Source organism: Eurypyga helias, unplaced genomic scaffold (assembly GCF_000690775.1).
Source record: "Eurypyga helias isolate BGI_N326 unplaced genomic scaffold, ASM69077v1 scaffold8181, whole genome shotgun sequence".
Classification (NCBI taxonomy): Eukaryota; Metazoa; Chordata; class Aves; order Eurypygiformes; family Eurypygidae; genus Eurypyga; species Eurypyga helias.
In genome coordinates this window covers 1-21,731 of record NW_010231423.1, presented here as the reverse complement: position 1 = coordinate 21,731, position 21,731 = coordinate 1, and the positions used below count along the sequence as shown (strand labels likewise).

The following is a 21,731-nucleotide window of genomic DNA, read 5'->3' as shown; positions in this document are numbered from 1 at the left end:
GAATTAGGAGACCGTACCTTTTCCGACACATATCCAGTAGGAATACATTAAGTCCTGTCTCTTTTTCCTGCATCAGTTTGAGGATGTTCTGCACACACAGGCAGTTTGCAGACCTGTAGGGATTCGGCGCGTCAATAGGAACCATGAAGCTGTTTCCGTAGTTTTCGTAGCCATGGCCAGCGTAGTATAACAAACCTGAGAGTTCAACACACGGGACTGAGAACACTGGTCAAGGGGACACTGGAACATCTCTGCACATCTCAGCGTCACACACGCCGAGTCCGGGGGGGATTAAGATTACTCAAGCTACTCCAAGCAGATTTTTTTGCATCAACATGCCCTTGCTACTACAGGAAGGAAGGGGAGGCAGGGCAAGGGGAACCACATTAACATCAACTTCACAGTACACAGATACAACGAATTAAGAAACAAAAATCAGTGATGCAATGGAGTCAGGTAGATATTTGCATAAAACACACAGGTAAATACTCCTAAAATGCCCTAAGCAGAGCCACGACCTCCAACAGAACTCATCTGTTGTGTATGCTACAGAACCCAGACACAGATAAGGAAATGTGGCAGCTGTAAAACACCTTCTCCCCATGTGTGATTACAAAGCTTGGGGTAGATTTCAGAGTTAGAAAAAACTAGCGCTGAACAGTTGGGATGGAGTATTTTGCTTTTCATTTTTCTTAAATGAGAGACACTGTCATCTCTAAAATTACTTTATTTTTTTTAACTTACCATTCATCACTGGCAACTCTTAGAAGTATTTTAACTGGAAAAAGACACAGGAAAAACCCTCACTTACACCATGGGAGCATTTTGCCAGTGCTCAGTTTTGCTCTTTCCTCTGTAGTTGGTTCCTTCATTTGGTTTTATCTTTTTATAGAGAAGGACAAAAAAACCTTTCTGCATTCGGAGAGCATTCCATGATCATATTTGGTAGGACCCCAGAGCACACTCCCATTACCCAAACACCAGCACCTCACTCTTAGCTGACTGCATCCACGGCTCTTCACTGTTAGACTCATGGCTCCTGTGCATTGAAGAACGACCAGATTCTCTAAGCTTACACACAGAAGATTATTCTACAGCCACCCCCCTCGTGTCAATACCCAGCAGTCTGCAATACTTTAGGACTTAAAACCTTCAATAAAACATGCAGTAGTTTGGTATAAAGAAAACCTAAAATGGCATTAAATATGAAAGCCCTATCAATTTGCAGTAAGGTTAGATGATCTCAGCATTAGTAACCTCCACCGCCATAAACCGCAGTTACCAGAAGCTTGTATGAGTAAATAGAACTTCCCTATTGTCTGTTCCCAGTCCACGTTTTGCTTATCTATGGCAAGTGCCATCTTCTTACAAGGAGCTGTTATTTCTCTGTACAGAGCACCCACAGGTCAGATCGCCGAGGAGTACAGAGTGTGCACCCGAACAAGTCACCCGAGATGACGACCCATGGTAAGTGCAGGTATGTCTTATGTGATTATCCTTACTAAACATGCCTGAGAAACCTATGTCCCTGGAGAACTTGAATGTTGAGGAAAACCAAATCAAGCCTTATCTACTGTACACAGCCTGACTTATATGTTGACCATTTTAGCATGCTGGGGTGTTTTCACCCTTTCATTACAGACAGCTACCACTGAACACCCAGCCCTCATTCTCTGCAAAGATATACCAAGACACAGCTAAAGCCCTTCACACTCAGCCTTCTGTCCTCTTTTACTTGTAAGCTCTCAAGTCATTAACAACTATGCCAAGACCTTGCAAACTGCTCCATTCCATCAGCAGCGCTCGATTTCTTTTTATGGGAATAGCGCATAGTCCAGACAAGCAGCCAGCAAGGGCATACAAGGTAAACTCTGGGATGCAAGGCTGCACTTCAACAAGGGGCCTAACAGTTACTCATCCACCAGGGTCCTGGAAAAGGGCAACAGCTCTATTCAATTAAAAGTTAAATTCTGTGCCCTTTAGAACTTTAAGTGTTTGATTAAAAACCTAAACAAAGGTACTGCTGGGCTACTTAGAATATTCCAGTGGTTACCTGAGATTGGGTAGCGTCAAGAGAGTTAAAAATGAAGTTAAGCGCCAAGTGCATGATTCCACGTCAGGTCCTAAGTTAAAAGGAAACTCTGAAATGTGACTTCCAGAGTCTGGATTGGGACCTAAACCAAGGTTATACCTGAGATTATGTATCTACGAGTGTATGCGGGATAAGTAACTGGACTGACTGAAAGAAATAAGTCTCTGTACATTAAAGCCCCATTTATCACTGTGTTTCCTCAATGAATAGAAATATTTCAAAACCAACAACTACATTTCTTTCACATCCTGGAGCAGATGACTCTGCTGTGTGTATCTGAGGAGTACCTGCAACAGTTAACATGCTGAGCTCAGGATCAGAAATAACTCCCTGCATACCCAGGGAGTAAATATGTTTGGAGGAGCTCATTAGACACTTTGACACAACAATTTTAAGTAGGATCAAGTTCCTCACAGACGTCAGCATTTAACTGGTATCTGTGTCTCGCACGCGCTCTCTCTCTTTTTTAAAGAAAGCAGCCAAAGTATTTTTAGCCCTTAAAACATACAGGTCTGTGCTTTTACCCGCTGTGGAATGCAGCATTAGTTGTACCCTACATTTAGAGTAACCATAAACTGAGACATGAGAGAAGACAATCATTGCTTTTGTTTACTACTTCTGCTCTTAAGGATCAGTGTCCGAAATGCCACTTTCCTGGCAGTAAGCAAGAATTACACAATGTCACGTTAGGCACTGTGAATGTGTGTAACAAGGACTAAACAAGAAGCAGGCACTATGCCTTCTGTCTGGAGCTTTGCCTGCTAAAACAGCAATAAATCATTACCTATTTGAGCACTGGCAGCCTCTTTTACATGCTTTCAGCCATTTACAGCCACTCTCCAGACAGAGCAATGACCACTTCCATGGAAGTGGTCACTGCTGAACACTACTGAAAGGATGCTCTGCTTGCCCTTCAGAAACACCCACCTGCTGGCAAAACACAACTGCCAGCATGTGCCTTACTGGAGTTTTCGGGTGGTGCTGGTAGAGCCTGTCAGAACCTTACTGTCTAAATTCACCTCAACAGTTACAGAAAAACACTGGGAAGGCGCATGGATGCCAAAGCTCACACAAATGTGTACGCACACCTATTTCCCAGGGGACGAACCCCCCCAACCTGCTATCAGCCTGCTCAACTTTACTGCCAGGGTTAGTCCTCGTGTCACTCCCCTTTTGGCTCTGACACAAACACCCAAATGTCAGACCAGCCAGTTCCACAGAGGCAGAGCATCAGGTAACACACCATTAAGAAGCCTGACTAAGAAATAACCTGACCTTGGCTTCCAAAAAAGGATCAAATAGTGCTTTCTCAGATAGGCATTACCATAGCAATTTTGCAATTTAAACAGGACAACAGGCAGAACTTTTTGGTCTGTTTTAAACCATTTCTGGAGTCGATTATACAGTCTTAGCTTTTAAAAAAATGACCAAAATCATGGCAAGCAGCAGCAAACTCCTCAAAGCCCACAGAACCTTTCTGACACTCCATGCCAGGCAATTCTAGTCCTCTTCCACACCATACATGAAGGTGTTTGCCCTGAGCATCCATTCTACCGTGTCCTCCCCTGCCAGTACAGCCGCCAGCTCTGCCTGGTGCTTTGTCCCTCGCAATCAAGTTCAGGCAGGGAAAGGAATCCCAGGATGAATAATCATCTAAGAACCAGCGAGTGTCAGGAGCAGCAGTGCATACCAGACCCGACCGGTTAGGCACTATCAGCAGAAGGCACCTCCTGTGCAGTGTGGGGAGGAGAGCTGAAAATGACTATTAACATTCTGTTTACGGTATCTTATAATGGTGTGTGGCTCGAAGACCAAAAGCTTGGAGGGAAAAACAAGAGATATGTTGAACACACATCCTTCAGGTACATACTGTGCTGAATTTGCTGTTGTACTGCTGAGGTGCTGCAGCACAGTCATGAAAGTGACGTGGCCATTCGGAGACGAGTGCCTTAGACTTTTGTGGGTGTTATTCGGAAGTCTGAAGAATTTAAGGAAAAGAGAAAAAAAAGAGGCTGCTGCCTGCTTGAGCAGCATAACCACCATGAAGGTTTGCAGAACTCTCTCACTCTCTGCCAAGGACGTTTGTGTGAGCAGTATCACAGCAACTGAAAGGAACCTGCTATTTGTAATGATTTCCACTTAACCTGAAAACTGGGCAGGAGAGGCGAGGGCAGGAAGATTGGATCCAATCTGGTGAGTGTTGTGCCCTGACTCTAAAGCACAAAGTTCTTACTTCTGCAGTATGTAGCTGTAACACCTTCATGGGAGATAGGCTTTGCCACCATGTCACCCAACACCCCTGGCATCAGCACGCAGCTCCCTGTGAAGGCAAAGCAGTGCACCCTCTTCCTCTGCTCCTTACAGCACTGGCGAGTGAGGCCTCAGAGCAGAGCAGCCTCCCCAGCAAGCGCCAGGATGGTGATCCAGAAGGAAGAAGCACTCTGCAGACATCCCATAGAAAGAGAGGGAGTGAACAGAAGGGTCCGCCAGCAAGCCCAGAACACATTCCATGCTCTGCTTCCCACCTCCCCAGCAGAAATGCAACCTAGCAGTCCAAGCATGCCGAGGGATGGCCAGCCCAGACCCAATGGTAACCTGCAGGCACAGGGAGCGGCGGACAGAAGAGTACAAAGGTGTTCAGGAGATCTCCTGAGAGCTGAAAAGATGCTGCCCAAGACTGCAGTGTACTATACCATGTGAGTTACACAGCTTCTAACTACTCTGCTATCAGCTTGTTCCCGTAACACACTAACACAGATGACACTTCGCTCTTGCTTAACAGACTACCACAAACCACAGTCATGACTTTTTAGTGCAAATGTGCGTCTTCTGCAGAGCATGGTGGCCGATACACTACAGAGGTATGGCTGCTTGTAGTGGACAAGTATAACAGTGGCATCAAACAAAGTTAGGCATGGTTAAAGGAGAAAGCTCAAACATTTAATCTGTTCAAAGGCTAAAGAAACAAAAACATTTTAACTAATGTCAAAGGATGTGCTGGTGCTGTTTAACTTACCTTCCCGATTCTATGAACATGCCATTTAAGTTTGTTTTGCTAACACACAGTGGGAGCTGAAAAGTAAATACCAGATGTTTGTGTGCTTCATACATCACAGAACTGACCTACATCAGAAGGGATATCACACCGGCTTACCATACACTCCTTTGTCCAGGAGAAGTAAAAATTCATCCACTGCATTTCGCATCTCGGATTCAGTCAGATCCAGCAAGGAAACAACTTTGAAATCCAGCTGCCTCAGCAAATTGGTCAGTTCATAGACATCTACCATGGGAGCCTTGAGCTGGGGGTGGTTCCAGTAGCTCATATTTCCGATTAACAGAGCTACCTTGTCTGTGGCTGCAAAGACGGGAAAACAAAGCCATAGCACGGTCATATATTCCATGGGTGCAACACCTTTACATTTCATTTCTTCTAAAGGGAAGAGACTATCCAAGCTCATTTCAGGCACAACATTTTACATGTTTTTAAAAGGCATCCTACACCATACAGCAAAAATCGTCTCACCCAAACCCCAGAGGCATTTCAGCATGATCTGACAGTCAGCATGTCTGAACCAGGGTATCTCAGCCCGGATAACCTGCCCAGGAGTGAGTCACTAAGGCTATCCCCCGCTTCTTTCCCTCTGCTGAAAGCACAGGCAACTGAATTCCCTGTGCAAGAAGAGACTTGATAAACATGACAACGCTTATAGAAAGCTGCCAAAGCTGTGGCCAGTTTACTTCTAAAAATCTCAAATTTTGTTACATATTTAAAAAAAAAGAAAAAAACCAAAAACAAAGAAAACCCCACCACACACAGAAGACGGCTTTCACATTCCCATCTCCTAAAACATGGTATGTTTAGGTGGAAACTTTCACAGGTCAGAGGCAAAAAGTAATTTTTTCTGTTTGTTAAGGTTCCTTTTTACTGTTGCTTGGGTTGAATGCAATGTGCTGGTTTTAATCACACCGAGATAGAAGAAATGTACAGAATTTGGAGGGAAGGCTACTGATGTTGTCATGGCTTGAGACACATTCCCTTTGATTTTAATGACCCCAGAAGTCATTCTGCCATAAGTAAACAAAGCAATGCAAGGGGAAGAAGTCCCATTGAGAGAAATGCTTTATAGACCACTAGCCTGGTCCTTATCCAGAAGCGGCCCAGCAAGTCACAGAAAGGCACTTACTCACATAGGCATTTCCTTCCTGGTTTGCCACTTCTCTCCAACAGGAATTACTGCCCCACAGCTCTGGTGGCAAACAACACCCTGTCAATGCCCTAAACGTGCTTCAGTGCCCCCACACAGCCACCTCCAGAGTCCATGTCCATAACCTCCATGTCTGACATTTGCCTCCTTCAAACCAGATGTGCCCAACATTCTGGCAGCTGGGAACCATGCAAGGTCTTGAACCGTGTGAACCACTTTAAACAGCAGAGACTTGAGTGAGACACTGCCACTGAAAAGCACTTTTGAAAGTACTGGGTACCTACTTAATTTAGAAAAGATGAACCAGGACTGGGGAGCACTTAGACTCCCCCTCACACTGAGAACCTGAGAGAGTGGTGAGATTTTGGCAGAGGCCAGCAGGCTTGCCACCTGGCTCAGCATCAACAAGACAGGGTGTCTGACCACAATCCAGTCGACCGTGGAAATGCAGGAATGTGGTAAGACAGAGACTCTATCCACCTACCTCTGAGCTACAGCTCAGTATCAACAATCCACAAGCTGTGCTCAGGAGGAGCTGAGCTTGCAGCAACAGCACAGCCTCAGCAGACAGACTGGCATTCCTCATCGCATCATCCTAACACCACTATCTCCAACTGCCACAGCAATGGAGTAACACGCCGCTAAGGTCGCAGCCAGAGGAATTTGAAACAGTAAACTGAAACGGATGAGAAGTTGTAGACACTCCACTGAGTCACTAAAAATACCAGTGCTCTCACCAGAGTTTGCTCCTGAAAGGGCATGCGAGCGTGATAAAGGACTGCACAGACACACAGAATTCTCCCTCCCCGCAGCTGTTTATACACTCCACAGTTCCTTCGCTGGCAGTGGCAGGAGAAAATCTTTCCTAGATTTGAAATACGTACGTTCATTACCTCTACAAAACTACTTACCAACAGGCCTGTCATTTGATTGTTCTTGTGGGTTTGCTGCAAACAGATGAAAAGAGCAGGTCATCAGCGGTTGCCAGTGTCAGAAAATGCCCCACTCGCTCCACACAGCCATACTCTGTCAGTCCTGCTTTGCCCAATATGCTACTAGTTTGGGACAAAAAAGTGCTCTTTCTTTGTGTTAGTGGGTTTTAGGGTGTTGTGGTGTTGTTTGCCTGATTTCTTTCTCCCTCTCCTAGCAAACATAACCTAATAGGATATGAATAGCTAGTCCTATAAATTAAGGAATAATAGACATTACAGTGTAATTTTCAATCTCAAACTGCACAGTAGCATTTTCAGTAACATCTGAAACCGTTCATCCTCTCCAAGTGAAACGCAGATATGCGGTGGGGGGGATGCTCAGCCAGGATGACCATCTGTATGTGAAAACTCCTCAATCTGTACTCCAGAGAGGGGTGGCAAAGCCCGCTCTCTGGTTTTGCCATGAGGCTTAGACGAAGTCTTGGCAAAGGCAAACGTATCTTTGGTGTCTAACCCAGGAAATTATAGGGCCTTTGTGATTTGAAATTTTGGGAATGCTGTATCAGAGATAATCCCTATGGAGCACTATTCCAGACCTACATTTCTGTAACAAACATCAAACAGGCTTAAAATCAGAGAAATACACCAATTCAAGGTATCATGGGTGGCAGCTGGACACCTTACATCATCTTTCCTTAACCACCTGCAAAAACAGCAACGTAACAAAACTTAGAGCCCAAGGAAGCCACAGACAAGAAAACAAAGGAGAAATCCTCCTGTAGCACGTGCTGTACAGCAGAGCAGCTTTCTGATTTTACAAAGATAATAGCAACCCTGTGATTCACTATATTCAAGTTAATTTACTTCAACCAGAAAGCTCTGCTGCTCTTCACACTGTATCTGCCCTGTTGAATCACAACAAATAATGTAAAGTATGTATTGTAACCCAGACAGACTTCAGTGATTTGTAACATAAACTGGAGATGCCCAATTACAGTTTTTAAAAACTTTACACTTACCTGGTTTTTGAAGATCACTTAAATCTTCTGTGAAGAAATACATCAATAAAAATATTGTTTAAAGAGGAAGCAAAAAGACACTTCCATTAATAAAAACACAATTAAGTGTCATGCCATGATTAATAGAAGCTGAATGTTAGAAAGAAACTACTTTTCTAAAACACGTTTGGCTTCACATTTCTGTAAATATAATCATTCATATGTTTACTCTGCATGCAGAGAAGAGTGAATCCTACATCAACATGCTAAGCCATGCTAGACACAGCACTGTAATAGCGTGGATCTCAGAACAGAGGGAGGAACATGTGCTGTGCTCCAGCCAGAGGCATGCAAGCAGCTTGGAAGGGTGAATGAGGCACCGGATGTCACAATCACCTGAGGGAAGGACTGCTGAGAGGCAACATCCTGAGCACCTGATCTTACTCCAACATAAATCCACGTGTGTGCACAAAGACTTCAGATATTTTCAAACACTCTAAGCTATCACAGATTTCACCCAGTTATCCGGAGAGCAGTGGAAACTACAGAAAAGACCCCATTTTCCAAAGCACCAGCAGTCTCTTCATGCAGGCCTGCTCCGTGCAAGAGAGCCCTGGGCAGACCTGGGCCACGGCAGCACTCGCACTGCGAGGCTGCAGCCACCCGGGGTGATGCTGCAGCGAGCTTCCACCAAGCAAACTGCATTCTGAGCGTGGACCCCACAAATGTGTCTGACACCAAAACACACGTCGCACACATTCCAGCGAGTGACAGCACACAACCCCCTCAGACATTAAGTCTTTAATGAACAGGCTGAAGGTGAGCATTAGCTCTGGTTCAACTTTGAACAAGAAATGATGCAGAGCAGCTTAATTCCAAGAAAATTCCACGACTCCATGGAAAAAAACACGTAGAGCGCCATTTGTTGTACTCTGCAAACGCATTTGTGCTTTTCACTGCTGGTGGGTAAGCTGGGGGGTGGCACTGCTGTAACGAGCCTTACAGCTTTCTATACAAACCCCTGTGGTGTAAATATTACAGACTTCGAGGTGCTCTGTGATCAAGGGAGGGTATCAGCATCAAAGGTGAGAACACGCTTCTTCCTCCCCACTACAGCAATGCAAAGGGGAACAGGAGCCACCCCAGTAAGGCCACTGGGGACCCCTCTTGCAGGCAGAGCAGCTGGCTCTACCCAGCTCTCAGCTCACCCAGGTTCCCGAACATCTCCCAGTGTCCTGCAAGGATGTTGCCTCCTGAGCCCAAAGATACCTCAAGGTCTTTACACCCACTCGTAAGCACAGGACACACAACCAGTGCAAAGACCAAACACCTGGGCATACTACAGAGGAAGGAAGTAGGCTTTTTTTTCTCCCATGTGCTCTGGGTCATGGCATCAAGGCAGAGAAGCACATGCAGAAGGAAGGCTGCACCACACCCCAGTGTTTTCAGAACACTGCTGCTCTTAACCCACACACGCTTTTGAGCAACACAGCAACCCATCACCCCATCATTCATTTTCAAAAATCGATTCACAACTGAAGACTTGTTTACCTTCTGTGCACTCCACTGCCATAGCTTTCCTTCCTTGTGTTTTAAGGGGGAAAAAGTGGAAGACAGTTGCTCTCAGTTACGAGAGTTAGCATACAAAGTGGAAGACAAAGGTCACTTCCAAGCTTCTCTGCATCTGCCTCATGTTGTAGCTCTATAAATCAGTGCTGACCAGCGCGCTGCAGAGTATCATTAAACTCAGGAGCACTAAGCTAGAGTATCTGTTAGGGTAGGAAAGCACTTTCCATGTGAATTATGCAACAGTACTCCCAGTAGATCTGGAAGCTGTACAAACAGATCTTCCCCGGGTACATGCGCACACACTAAACAGTGTTAGATTCAATTCTCTGCTTGCTGCAAATAATCTCACCTGTCTGATGGCTGAAGGACTCGGTGTAACACAGTTCATATCACCAGCAAGGGTTAAACTGTTTGTCAGTTGTCAAAAACCACAGAGACCAGCCTGCAAGCTGCTGACTAGCAACGCTGCAGTGGTAGCATTGCTGCGCTGGCTACCATAGACCCCAAAACACTGTGTAACTGACAAAGCTCTAAAATTCCATTTGCAGTAAGCAAGTGCAGGTATTTAACTGATGGATAAACTGAAGTTACTGAAGGCAAGTGCTTGGCTTTATACTGAGAGTTTCAAAAATAAACACTAACGATAGGGAACAAATGGATTAATCAGCGGACCTGTATCAAACAGAAAACTCCTTACCGATAAGGACTTCTATCTTCGTGCTGTCTTGATCTTCCTGGCCGTTGAATACGCGACACCAGTATGTCCCTTGATGTTCCACATCCACGTAACTTACCTGTGCAAGCATCATCAGAGTCATCACACCAGACCCAAGATACCCGCTGTATCAGTTTCATGTAAGCCCACGTGCAAGAAAGTAAAAACTAAAAGTGAAGCCTAAAGAAACCCCAGAGCTACCAATACCCTCATTCTTTGGCAAACTGGACAGCACATGTGTTCTAGAAATGCTTTCAAGAACTGAAGGAAAAATGCAAATTCGCCTCAGGCTCAAGATGCAGAACACACCAAACACAACAGCTCGTATGAATCAGGTGCTCTGCAGTGCGGGACAGAGAAAGCTGCTTTCACTTTTTCTGGTACTCCACCTCTGCCCTGTCAATCTGTCACACTAACCCAAATTCATCCAATGACGACTGCCTGAAACACGGGCACAATTAAAAGCATGCCCCTGAGTGCCTCAGACCAGGGCAGGCAAGTGAGGAACAGAACAGGAGAGCAAATCACAGCGTGTGCTTCTGTAAGAGGTTATCAAGGCTACCAAAAAGTTACCTTCTTCAAAGAAGCTTTGAGTGCTAAGGTAAAGGTGGCTACACCGAGTGCCCCAGCGCCGACGCTCTGCAGTTACTTACCATGTAGACATTTTTGCTCCCATTTGCCAAGGGAAATCCATTTCTGAACCACTGGTACTGAGGAATTGGGCTCCCAACAGCTCCACATTCTAGTACCAAGGCATCCCCCACTGTCAGGTTTTGTGGCTGAGGCTGAATACAAATGTGCAACTTGCTACCACCAGGCAAAGCAACTAAGCTCCCTTGAAACAAGGAAGAAAAGAAAGGGTGAGACAACCTGTTCGCATGCCGACTAAGAACTGCCAACATGCCCACATCTTCCCGTGACTACAGCAGGCTGGTGTAATGGCAAAGAAGTCCAGTTACTTGTCCTTTAAGAGCACGTTAAAGCTGAGCAGCAATGGCCTTCCAGTGCTGCAGCTGAAAAGCTGTCGTGGCTTAGCCCCAGACAGCAACTAAGCACATCACAACGACTCGCTCAGCCCGCCCAGGGTGGGATGGGGGCAAGAATCAGAAAACAACTCATGGGTTGAGGTAAAAACAGTTTAATAGAAGAAAAAAACCACCCTCTACTGTCCTTAAAGACCTTCCTTTCTGTAACTTCTATCACAGAAAGGATAGTATGTCAAAATAAACTTTATTCCGTTTCACTCAGCTGTTTACAGAACCTTCTCTCCCTCCCGGTGTCCCAGTTTGGTATCAGGATCTTTCAACAGAACATAAAGGATTCATTTCCCTTCATAGCAAAAAGGCAGAAGTAAGACAAGATGGGAAGGAACTGCTGTCGTAGTGACATTAAACAGCATTAGTCTTGAAGACAAGCTACAGCTTCTACAGCTACAGACAGTGAAAGCAGACACGAGAATGAGAGATAAATGGCTTCCGTCTCCAGCAGACCCCTTACCTGCCACCTCATTTACAGGCTGTCCTCGGTACAGGCTGCTGTCTCACCCACAAAACAGACTAACAAGCTTGTACCAGCTTCTTTTGGAACAGCATCCAGCTGCCTCACTGATCACAGGCTCACAGGACAGCTATGAAAGACAGCTTTTACAGAAGGGAGAACAGTCGGGCTCTCCTCAACCAGAAAGCAGTGTAAACAGGAAGGGAAAAATATCTGAGAAAAGAAAGCAACCAAGGGAGCAGGAAAAGAAAGAAAAAAGACAGTCAGCAGCTGAAATCGAAGATTTCATACCTAGTCAACACTTGCAGAAACAGCACTGTAATCATCATCTAGTTCCACTGCAACAGCGGACTCCCAGGCCCACCGTCACAGGAGATGGGGAGCATTCATTCCGTGCAAGCACTACGCAGCCCCCGCAGGCGTCTTTGTAAGGACCCCAAGAGGGACAGTCCTAGGAAACTGCAATCCATCCTGCCTCTCCTGCTTTTCGCCACCACCAAGACCTACACATGCTAATATTCACGTCCACTGTGCTTCCTCGTTGGCCAAGAGTCACGGAATGTAAAGCAAGGCACCAGTCTGGGGATACCTGCTGCCCTTGGGTCAGCAAAACTTCTGCCACAAGTGTGAAACAATATCCTGCTGTCTTCCTGAGGCTGGATATTTAAAGTAGCCATTACAAGCTTATTCACCTCAGCTTCCTGGTGTAACCAGCAAGATCTAGAGCTGCAGGTTTCTGACTGAATAGAACCTGAAACAGGAGCAAATGAGAAGCAGAAGAAATCGTTGCTGAGATAAGGGACCAACAATATGTTTGAGACTGAGATGTAAAAAGGTCACCTGAAATGACACTGCAATGCCTTTTGATCTTTTACTGGAAGATTGGTTCTCTCGATCTCTTTTCCTGGCACGAATAATTTTTCTACGTGGGATGCAAGCAGAAAACACCTCTGACTCGTGACATAAGACAAAATAAGGGCCTTTCACTGTTTGAAGACGAGCAGTTGATTTCTCTTCTTGCCAACAGCAAGCAAGTCCAGGCTATTTAATAAGGAAGTTTGTGAAGGCTTAGTGCATGAGTCAGTGCCTATTTAATGCAACAGACTGTTCTGTCAAAAAACCCCTACACACCCCAGAAAACAAGACACCACCACTCCAGCAACCTCAGAAACTGGAAATAAACGCACAGGAGTAATATACCAGATCCAAGAAGTAAATTTCCAAGATTTTCTTTAGGAATTTGGAATTACTACCTAATTCTAGTACTAGTGGGATACTGTTGCGTACACAGCTATTTAATTTTGTCTGCTCTCTGCTATTTTTCCATTCTCACCATGCTTCTTCCACTGCCACACTTCCATCATGTATGCTGAGACTGAGATTAACCCCGTGGTGAAGCAGAGTATCTCCAAGTCAGTGCCACAAATTCATATGGGCTCAGATGGGTGCATCTGAAGTACCATGGCTTTTTGTATGCAGGTAACGTATTTGACTGTCAGCTGACCACTTATCAACTCCACAAGGATGAAATTCACACCAAAATGACTCAGTTTAACTCATGTCTTTCTTCCCCTCAGAGGTTTATTGCAGCTTGCTGGCATGTTGTTGCTATTACCCATGTTGGTTACATGAACCTGAAAAGATTGCATTAGCAAACATATATTCTGCAAGAGACATGCACGGAGCCTAGCCTGCCCCTCTTTGCCCAGGTGTCCCCGGAAAGAACAAACTGACTGGGCTCTGAGCTGTTTCTTTTTCCTGACTGTACACGTCCAAGCCGGTGGTAGCCTACTAAGGACTGAAAGAGTGATGGGAGAGCTATCGCTTCACTACCTGCCAAAAACCTTATTCCAGACCTCAGTCCTGTTTCCTAAGAGTGCAGCTAACATTCTTGCCATTCCACACTTATCTAGGTTTTCTGAAGTGTCCAGGCCTCCAGCATGCATGTGCTCTTCCACAGTGTGCTGCTCTAACCTTCCAGGTAAGGAGGCCTTCCCTCTCGGAAGGCAGAGACGTTCATTAGACCCTCCTTCACCCAGACTCCTTTCTGCTGAGGCTAGCAACACACAGATGAAGTGGAAACAAACAGTCCTGTTAGACCAGAACCTATGGCACAGACATTCAGTGTGTGTCCAGTCACTAGCAAGCTACAACAAGAGGTAAGGAACAAGAAAGTTAAAGAAATCCTGATCCAAGCATCCCCTAGGAATTAAAAGAATATGAGGCTGTATGTTTTCCATCTATCCATTCTTACCCACTACTGTCGAATTGCATTTCTCTTCTGCTTTTGTGACCAGCACAAGAGCTCGGTAATTGGACATGGCAATTTCAGTCAGCCCTCTTTCACATCTGCGCAGTACCACAACGGGGACCCATGTTCCTCTGACAACTGGGAAGACCAAATTTCCAAGACAATGCTTTGGCCACTCACCGTGAGATGTGCCCTCGAGATCACAAACTTCAAGTCGTGCCCACCGGCTGAACACAAAGGCAGATGCGCTGTTCACTCGACAGATGTAAAAGCCAGAATCGTTTACATTCACTGGATTCAAAACAAGCTCTGGAGAATTACCATGGGGAACCTGAATTACAGGTGAAATATGTAAATTTAGATTGATTTAATTCAAACCAGGATCAAACATTAGAATTTTTATTTCAATGTCCATAACACCAGCCTCGACTCCTTCATCTACTTGAAACTCTTGGATGGGAAAGTCTTGCTGTATGTATTCAGTAGCTCAGAGACAGGCCTTCTGCCAAAAATAATTCATATGCCTCTATTTAAGACAATTCTGAGCTTCTAAGACAGTTGAAGAGCTCTTCCTGAAATCAAAACAAATTTTACCTTGCTCCACAGATAACTCTCTATAATTTCTCAAGCACTACTCCAAGCAGCACACGTGTTACATTCAGCTCCAGTCTTAAGATGGATTCAGCTGTGACCAGGAGACTGTAACTTTCTTTCCCAGAAAGGTAATTTTTTTACTACATCATATTTCAACTGTAATGAGCAGGAAATTACTGTTATCACATTTTTAAGCCACATTTTGGGTGATCTAGATAAACTTTTAGAAAGGCATAGAAAATTATTTAACAATTCCAATCCTAACAGCAATTTAAAATACTGTAAACATACTGCATTTTTTTAAAATAATACGATACAATAACATTAAGGAAAAAAGTGCATTCATCTTGTAGAAACAGAAACAGGACCAGAACTATGGACATAAGTGCTGCCATTCAAATTCCAGCTCACATGCTGGAATTTGCCACCAGCTTACATGCACTCCAATATCTCACGAAGAAGTCTGTCGCACCATGGAGTTGGGGCTGTTCATCCTCAGGACAGCAGTTTCCACCTGTCCAAGACCAACAGCAATGGGCCTTTGCTCCAAATGTGGCAGTTTTCAGTAGACTTTCTTAAACTTTTTGGTAGGCTGAGTAATAGTCTTAAAAAGTGTCATCCAAAATCACTACCTACTATTTTATCCTGTATTCTGTATCAACTATTACCTCTTTTTCCTGTTTGAACCACTGGTAATGCACAAATGGGTGTCCTGTTGCCCAACAACACAGCTTGACCACCTGTCCAGAGAGCACTGCTTGGGAGTCTGGCTGGATGACAATCCTTATGCCTTTGAAAAAGAATTTACACATAGGGAAGTTATTAAGAAATACAATTCCACAATTTAAATCTCCATTTAAGTTGTCCTTTGAGCAAAGAAAGTTTCTGTCATTAAATATACTTGAAGTTAATTTGTTTGCATTGCGTATACACGCAGTTCCAATTTGTTATGTGACTTTAGGACATTCAAAATTCTTGCAGTACAGGAAGTCCATGTTTTAATTGATCAGCACTCTACAGAGTTTATTGAAGATTTAAAGTAGATCATTCAGACATTTTAAGTTTAGGATACTTCAGTCCTTCTCGCGCTCTACTCACAAGAGCAAATAATACTTCCACTGGCATTACAAATGCCTTCTGGGAAAGCTACTCCCAGTTTTATGAGTTTGCTCATTCCCAACAACTTCTCTGAGTTGTTCACCTTCAGATTAAGATTAAGCACAGCCAGACAGACGGATTTTCAGCACAGCAAGAGTTAGTTTAACTACGGCACAGTGTGTTTTTCAGCTATTCCTCATGCAACCTTGCCACCTGAAACACTGGTTTCAGCTTTAAGCCTCTGGCTCCTGTAGAGCACAGGGCTGGCGTGTTCTTTTGACAGTCTGCAAGGTGAAATTTTCCACTTCAAATTTTAGCTTCCAGGAAATAGCGTGAATGAAATTCTGGCACAGGTCTGAAATGATCCATTTGTTTTCTTAACCTAGACCATTCCAGAGATCTAGTTACAGCATGACGCCAGTTGCAGATCCACTGGTATAACCAAGGTCGTCAGAAGAGACGATCGGGGAAGCCAACTGCAGAACAGAAAGTTTAGCAGCCTCACATTGCTGTCAAAAAATACGGCCAAGGCATTCAGCAACACTGAGCTGATAAGCACCCAAGGCATTATTTAAAGCGTTACCTGCTGTGGATGGTAAATGCATTTCGCAGCCTGTGGGACCACAAGCGATACCAACCATGACTGACCGGTTGCTACAATACAAGTGGTGTGGGTTGATGGTAGTGGGCGGGTAATAACCACAGCCCCCCACCCCCAGTGGGATCGGGGAAAGGGAAAGGAAGAGTAAAACCACAAAAACTTGGAGTTCAAAATAAAATGAACAGGAAAGAGTAACAGTAATTGCTTAATAAGTGAAGGATGAGTGGAAGAGGAGGGAGGAAACCAGACCAAGTGATGCGAAGGCAAGCACTCGCCGCCTGCCTGCGGGCACAGTGATGCCCAGCTGGCTCCCAGGCAGAAGGTGGACAGGCCCTCCAGAACTCCCTCTTTCCCCTTTCATTGCCGAGCACGATGTAGGATGGTATGGAATATGTCTTTGGTCAGTTCATGTCATCTCCCCCATCTCCCCAACCGTCCCCCCATGTCTATTCACTGGGGGGCCGAGCGAGAAACAGAGAAGGCGCTGATGCTGCATGAACACGGCTCAGCCAAGCCACGGCACCGGTGTTGTATCAGAGCTGGTGGGGTCAGAAACCCAAACCCCAGCACCACCGTCACTACTCACACATGAACAGACACACACGAAACAGGTGTGCCTGCTAAAAATATGTGTGTTACCTGGTTTTTAGAGTTCACTGTTTTGGGAGAAAACAGTTTTGTCTTTATTGTTCAATGACAGCCCACTGCAGAAGCCAACAGCGTAGGCTGTACAGAAGCAGCATCCCAGACTGCTGGGGCAATAATCCTACAGAAAAGTACGGAGTAAACCAGGTGTGTAAAAAATAGCTGCAAAGAGATCACAAATATCCCGGCACCAGGGTCACGATTAGTATTTGCTCCAAGCCTTCTTACTGCACTCTGCCAGGACTTTTCTTTTTGTCTCCCTCTTCTTCTTACGTGTATCTCAGTTGCACCCCAGGACCTTCCCCTAACAGCAGACGTTTGAGGAAAGAACCCCTAAGATTTGAGCAGAAATCCACGGGGTCAGTCTGAACCAGAGACCACAGGACATCGGGAAATCCCATCACCTCCCTCTAGCAGAGGTGCGGGCTAAATCCACTTCCTCCACATGCAAGGTTATTCTGAACAGCTGATCATGGGCAGCTACTCCAGCATAGCTGCAGGACTTGAAAATTCCCTGCCTGCCTTTCTCTGAAGTAACTTCCCCTCTATACCACAGCCCTGAAGATCACCACCTCCGTTCCTCACGTCACACTTCACCCACCGTTTTACATAGTCAAAGGGAGCGTGCAAAGTACAGTGTCTGAGTATCACAGTCAACCAACATTAGCCGAGTGAGATAAACGTTCTCTGAGGTATCAGTATTTTGCACTCCTTGGAAGGATTACAAACAAGTTCTAAGAAATCTGATTCATAATTTCTTCACGGTTTCATTTATTTTCCTGTAACTCATTCAGCACTATACAGCTACTTCCTGCAAGCGTCACACAACGCAGTGGCTGAAAAAAACCACCTTCTGCCTCAGTGTTCTGACTGATTACAAAGATACACAAATACTTCTTTGATTTCCCTGGAAAATGCAAAGCTCCAGTTTTCCCATCGAGGATGGCACACTGAGGTTTACAGTTACCAGACTGAAACACGCAGTGCACCTCGAGTACTCACAGTGTTAACTACAACCCAACTGCTACGTTCTCAGCCTACACACCGGTAAGCATCTTCAGCCACTTCTGGAAACAGCCTCCCTCCCTCACAGACTGCAGTGCCTACGCCGTGGCAGTAAGAGACAAACCACCGCTTGGCTCTTGTTCCCCCCAAACGCCAATGCAGTGAGGCTGTGCAAGGAATACACTGTAGTACCACCAATTACAGATTAGGCCTTTTTTCCTTCTTACCCTGGTAGAAAGCTCTTCCCATTTCATCCATTTCCAGCAAGTTCCCAACATGACAGGACAAAAAAAGTGAAGGAAAGGGAGAGAGAAGTGCCCACAAAGAAGATGCCTAGGCTTTCTCACTACCAAAAAGGAGACATTTTGAAGTTGCTATTATGACTACTTTGGGTCTTCATAGGAAGATCTCCTGTGGAGCTAATGCAATGTGACAGGCAAGACTAAGCTCTGAAAGACAAACACGTTCTGGAACTTCATTCTAGGAGTCTGTGATTCTCCAAGAGATCCTTTGTACTGCTGCAAACAAAGCGATGTCCCACATCTCTGCCATTAAGGTCCTGAGGTAGCATCCTCGTCAAAACAGACCCCTACGCAGCATCAAAATGGTACCCTCATTAACCAGTACGCTCATGGGCTCACAAAGGTTTGTCTTTTTAATTGCATCAACCAAGCTGGTAGGAAACAGTCTAACAAACCCATCTGACAGCTACAGCGGTCTTACACCAAACCATCCCATTCCTAAAGTCGCCTGAGCAACACTTGAGCTTTTTGGTGTATTAGAACAGATGGGCAGTTACGAATCTGCATGTCGACCTCAAGCATCAACCACCCCTGAACATTACATAAACTCACTGCAAATATCAAGGCCTACCAGTTATTTTTAAATAAGTTTAAAATTCTTTTGGACCTAAACTCTCTTCAAATACCCTCTTGACTTCGGTTTCTCTTGGTACCAGTTTCTCTGTCTCTGTGAAGCTACTCAGTCCTCCTTAGAGGAGACTGAGCCCACTGATCACAGACCACACTGTTCTGCAAGAGATTAATTTATAGCAAGATCACCTCTGCCATTCCAGGGGGCCTTGACAAACGTCTGCTTATCAGCTTGTTCTCTTCAACACAAGGATCTCTCAGCTATCCATCCAGTTCCTTAACTGATACCACTATCTCACAATTACCCTAAGTAGCAAGTCCCTGTTTTATCCAGGATTTAGCCTTCATCACATATTCCAAATGTAACATGAGTGACAGCCACACAAAAATCCTCAGTTCAACAGTGGTGACAGCAGAGCTGCTCACAGATGAAGCAAGCGCAACATTTTGGTACAACTGTGAACCAGGACCGTTTTTGTTTTCAGGGCTGCCTGGGAAACACCACAGGGAGGATGATAAAAAGGAACAAGCATTCATCGTGCAGGACAGCAAACCACCTGCCGCCTATGGCTCCAGCTCAACGATCCACTCACCCTGTGAGTATGGTCCACTCACTGCTTTAACACTGACCCCCTTCTCCCTGCCCAGCTTACAGTGCTATACGTCAGCTAGACTACGCCATCAGTCACACCTTGCTCCACACACCACGGTCCTCCTAGTAAAGTAAGGAGCAGCAGCTCTAACCAGATAAAACAGCAGCAAAGCATCACTATCATTTACTTGATAAATGCCAAGGTTGTCTTAACAATGGTGCCCAGCCCACAGCTGCTTTTCTCACACCGGCCAGGGAACAGGACAGCCCTGGTATGGCAAGGAGCTTCCTAGTCTCACAAAAAGGCCCTGGTTTTGTGCTACAGCATGAAACAGGTCTACATGGTCTTACCCGTGCACTCCCTTGCACTGCCCCATGTCCTCAACTTCTTGTGAAGAAGCAATCTGAACATGTTAGTAGACAATAACCTAGTTCTATCCTAAGTTAGTCTGGTTTTCTGTCCAATCAGAACGTTAGATCGGATCCAACATGTACCAGAACTGGCACGGATTGGACCCTTCCCTTCAGTGAGGGCGAGCTATGAAATGCAGTTAACGGAACTGGTAGCCCAAACGGATGGCTGGCAACACTACTTGTCTTTCTAAACCATTTCAGCTCTGTAAGCGTCTCCCAACAGCACTGTCTGATACAGAACCCGAGTCGGCAGAGGGAATGACAGCACCTGTCACACCCACACAGCCAAGGCTGAGTCCACAACAATACTACATTACTCCTCCTTATCTCCTTGGCTTACTTTTAATCTCAGACTCATGAGCCAGCTACTATGGTAGTCACCTGAATTCAAACACTAAAGATCCTTTTACTTACTGTGGAAAACAAACACTTCCATGTTCCCAGAGTAACGCGCAGTAAAAACGTTAGCCAGAACTGACCTGAGTGGCTGAGACACTGGAGAGCCTCTGTATGCTCCAGGGCCTGCAAGAATTCCACCAGCTCCACCACAGTGCAACCCCGGTCTCCCAGCAGCTTCAGCAGACTCCAGCTAGGACTTCCTTCTGGCTCCAGTACTTTGAGGGAACACTGTTCCAAATCCACAGGGCTACAAAACAGTATGACAAAGTCATGACATAGACCTTCTTACGACTTCTTTCCTCAGAAAGGAACAGAATTTAAAATCACTTGTACACAAACCAAAAGGTTAAAAACCAAACAAGAGAGATGGAAAATTCCTGGCTGATTTGGACATATTTACAGCATTTCCTTCAAGTTTCAGGAGTTCAGAGGTTATACAGTGGCACCTCCTCAAACACAAAGTGAGATGCGAGCTACAAAACAAGAACTGCTTGTACCTAACATTTTTGACCAAGTGTATTAAGAAATCTTCCAATTTTCACTTTTTAAAGCCTCAGCAGAAAACCAAGTAACGCACCTTTCATCTTCATGTGCCTAATTCAGAGTGCTGAAGAGTCAGAATCTAACCTGAAAGTCCAGGAAGACTTTAATTTTCAGAGCAGTTGTCAGAACAAATGACTGCTGCAGCTCAACTGATGCACACATCTATTGCTAGAGTGCAGTTACCTGCTCCAGCAAATGAATCTCCAGGGCATGAGATTAATTTGGTGGTAAGTCTTCACGCTTTGATCACAGCAGACTGAAGCAACACAGATGATGGAGAAATGAACACGGCTACAGAAAGGGAATGCAGTTCATGTATTCCCCCTACAAAGATTCACCAACGTTTCTTTCATTGTATCACAGCACCATGCAAAACTGCAGGCGGGATGTTTTCACTTATCAGGCAGACCTCCCTCGTGTTTTTCTGAGTAAGATGGAGAGTCACAGACACAGGCCCTAGAGAGGGGTCACGTTGTAGTCCTCAGGTTGTATTTCCCTATACTAATAAACACTCAGAGAAAGGACACCTCTTCGTAACATGCATTCAGTGCTGCCCTTGAAACGCCTAATTTTTGTGAGATACCACCCTTTAAACAAGAGCTTGAAAAGCCCCAGGAAGCAAACCGATCAGGAAGCAATCGCAGAACGTGACCCGGGCAGGCAGCGCTGAAGGTGACCGCTTTTCCCCTAATGCGGGCACGGGGAG

The 21,731-nt window shown here is 45.2% G+C and overlaps 1 protein-coding gene across 1 annotated transcript in view; it reads right to left on the bottom strand.

Moving 5' to 3' along the window:
* The window catches only part of MALT1 (mucosa associated lymphoid tissue lymphoma translocation gene 1), a gene marked incomplete at its 5' end in the record, with an annotated part of 29,038 nt that extends 8,309 nt beyond the window's left edge, over positions 1 to 20,729 (bottom strand). Inside the window, 10 exons of the mRNA XM_010161068.1 lie at positions 18 to 195; positions 5,247 to 5,450; positions 7,212 to 7,247; positions 8,252 to 8,278; positions 9,782 to 9,814; positions 10,497 to 10,593; positions 11,168 to 11,340; positions 14,443 to 14,593; positions 15,525 to 15,646; positions 20,563 to 20,729. Of these exons, the coding sequence (XP_010159370.1) occupies positions 18 to 195; positions 5,247 to 5,450; positions 7,212 to 7,247; positions 8,252 to 8,278; positions 9,782 to 9,814; positions 10,497 to 10,593; positions 11,168 to 11,340; positions 14,443 to 14,593; positions 15,525 to 15,646; positions 20,563 to 20,729 (1,188 nt within the window). The remainder of the gene's footprint in view (positions 1 to 17; positions 196 to 5,246; positions 5,451 to 7,211; positions 7,248 to 8,251; positions 8,279 to 9,781; positions 9,815 to 10,496; positions 10,594 to 11,167; positions 11,341 to 14,442; positions 14,594 to 15,524; positions 15,647 to 20,562) is intronic.
* Between the last annotated feature and the right edge of the window lie 1,002 nt (positions 20,730 to 21,731).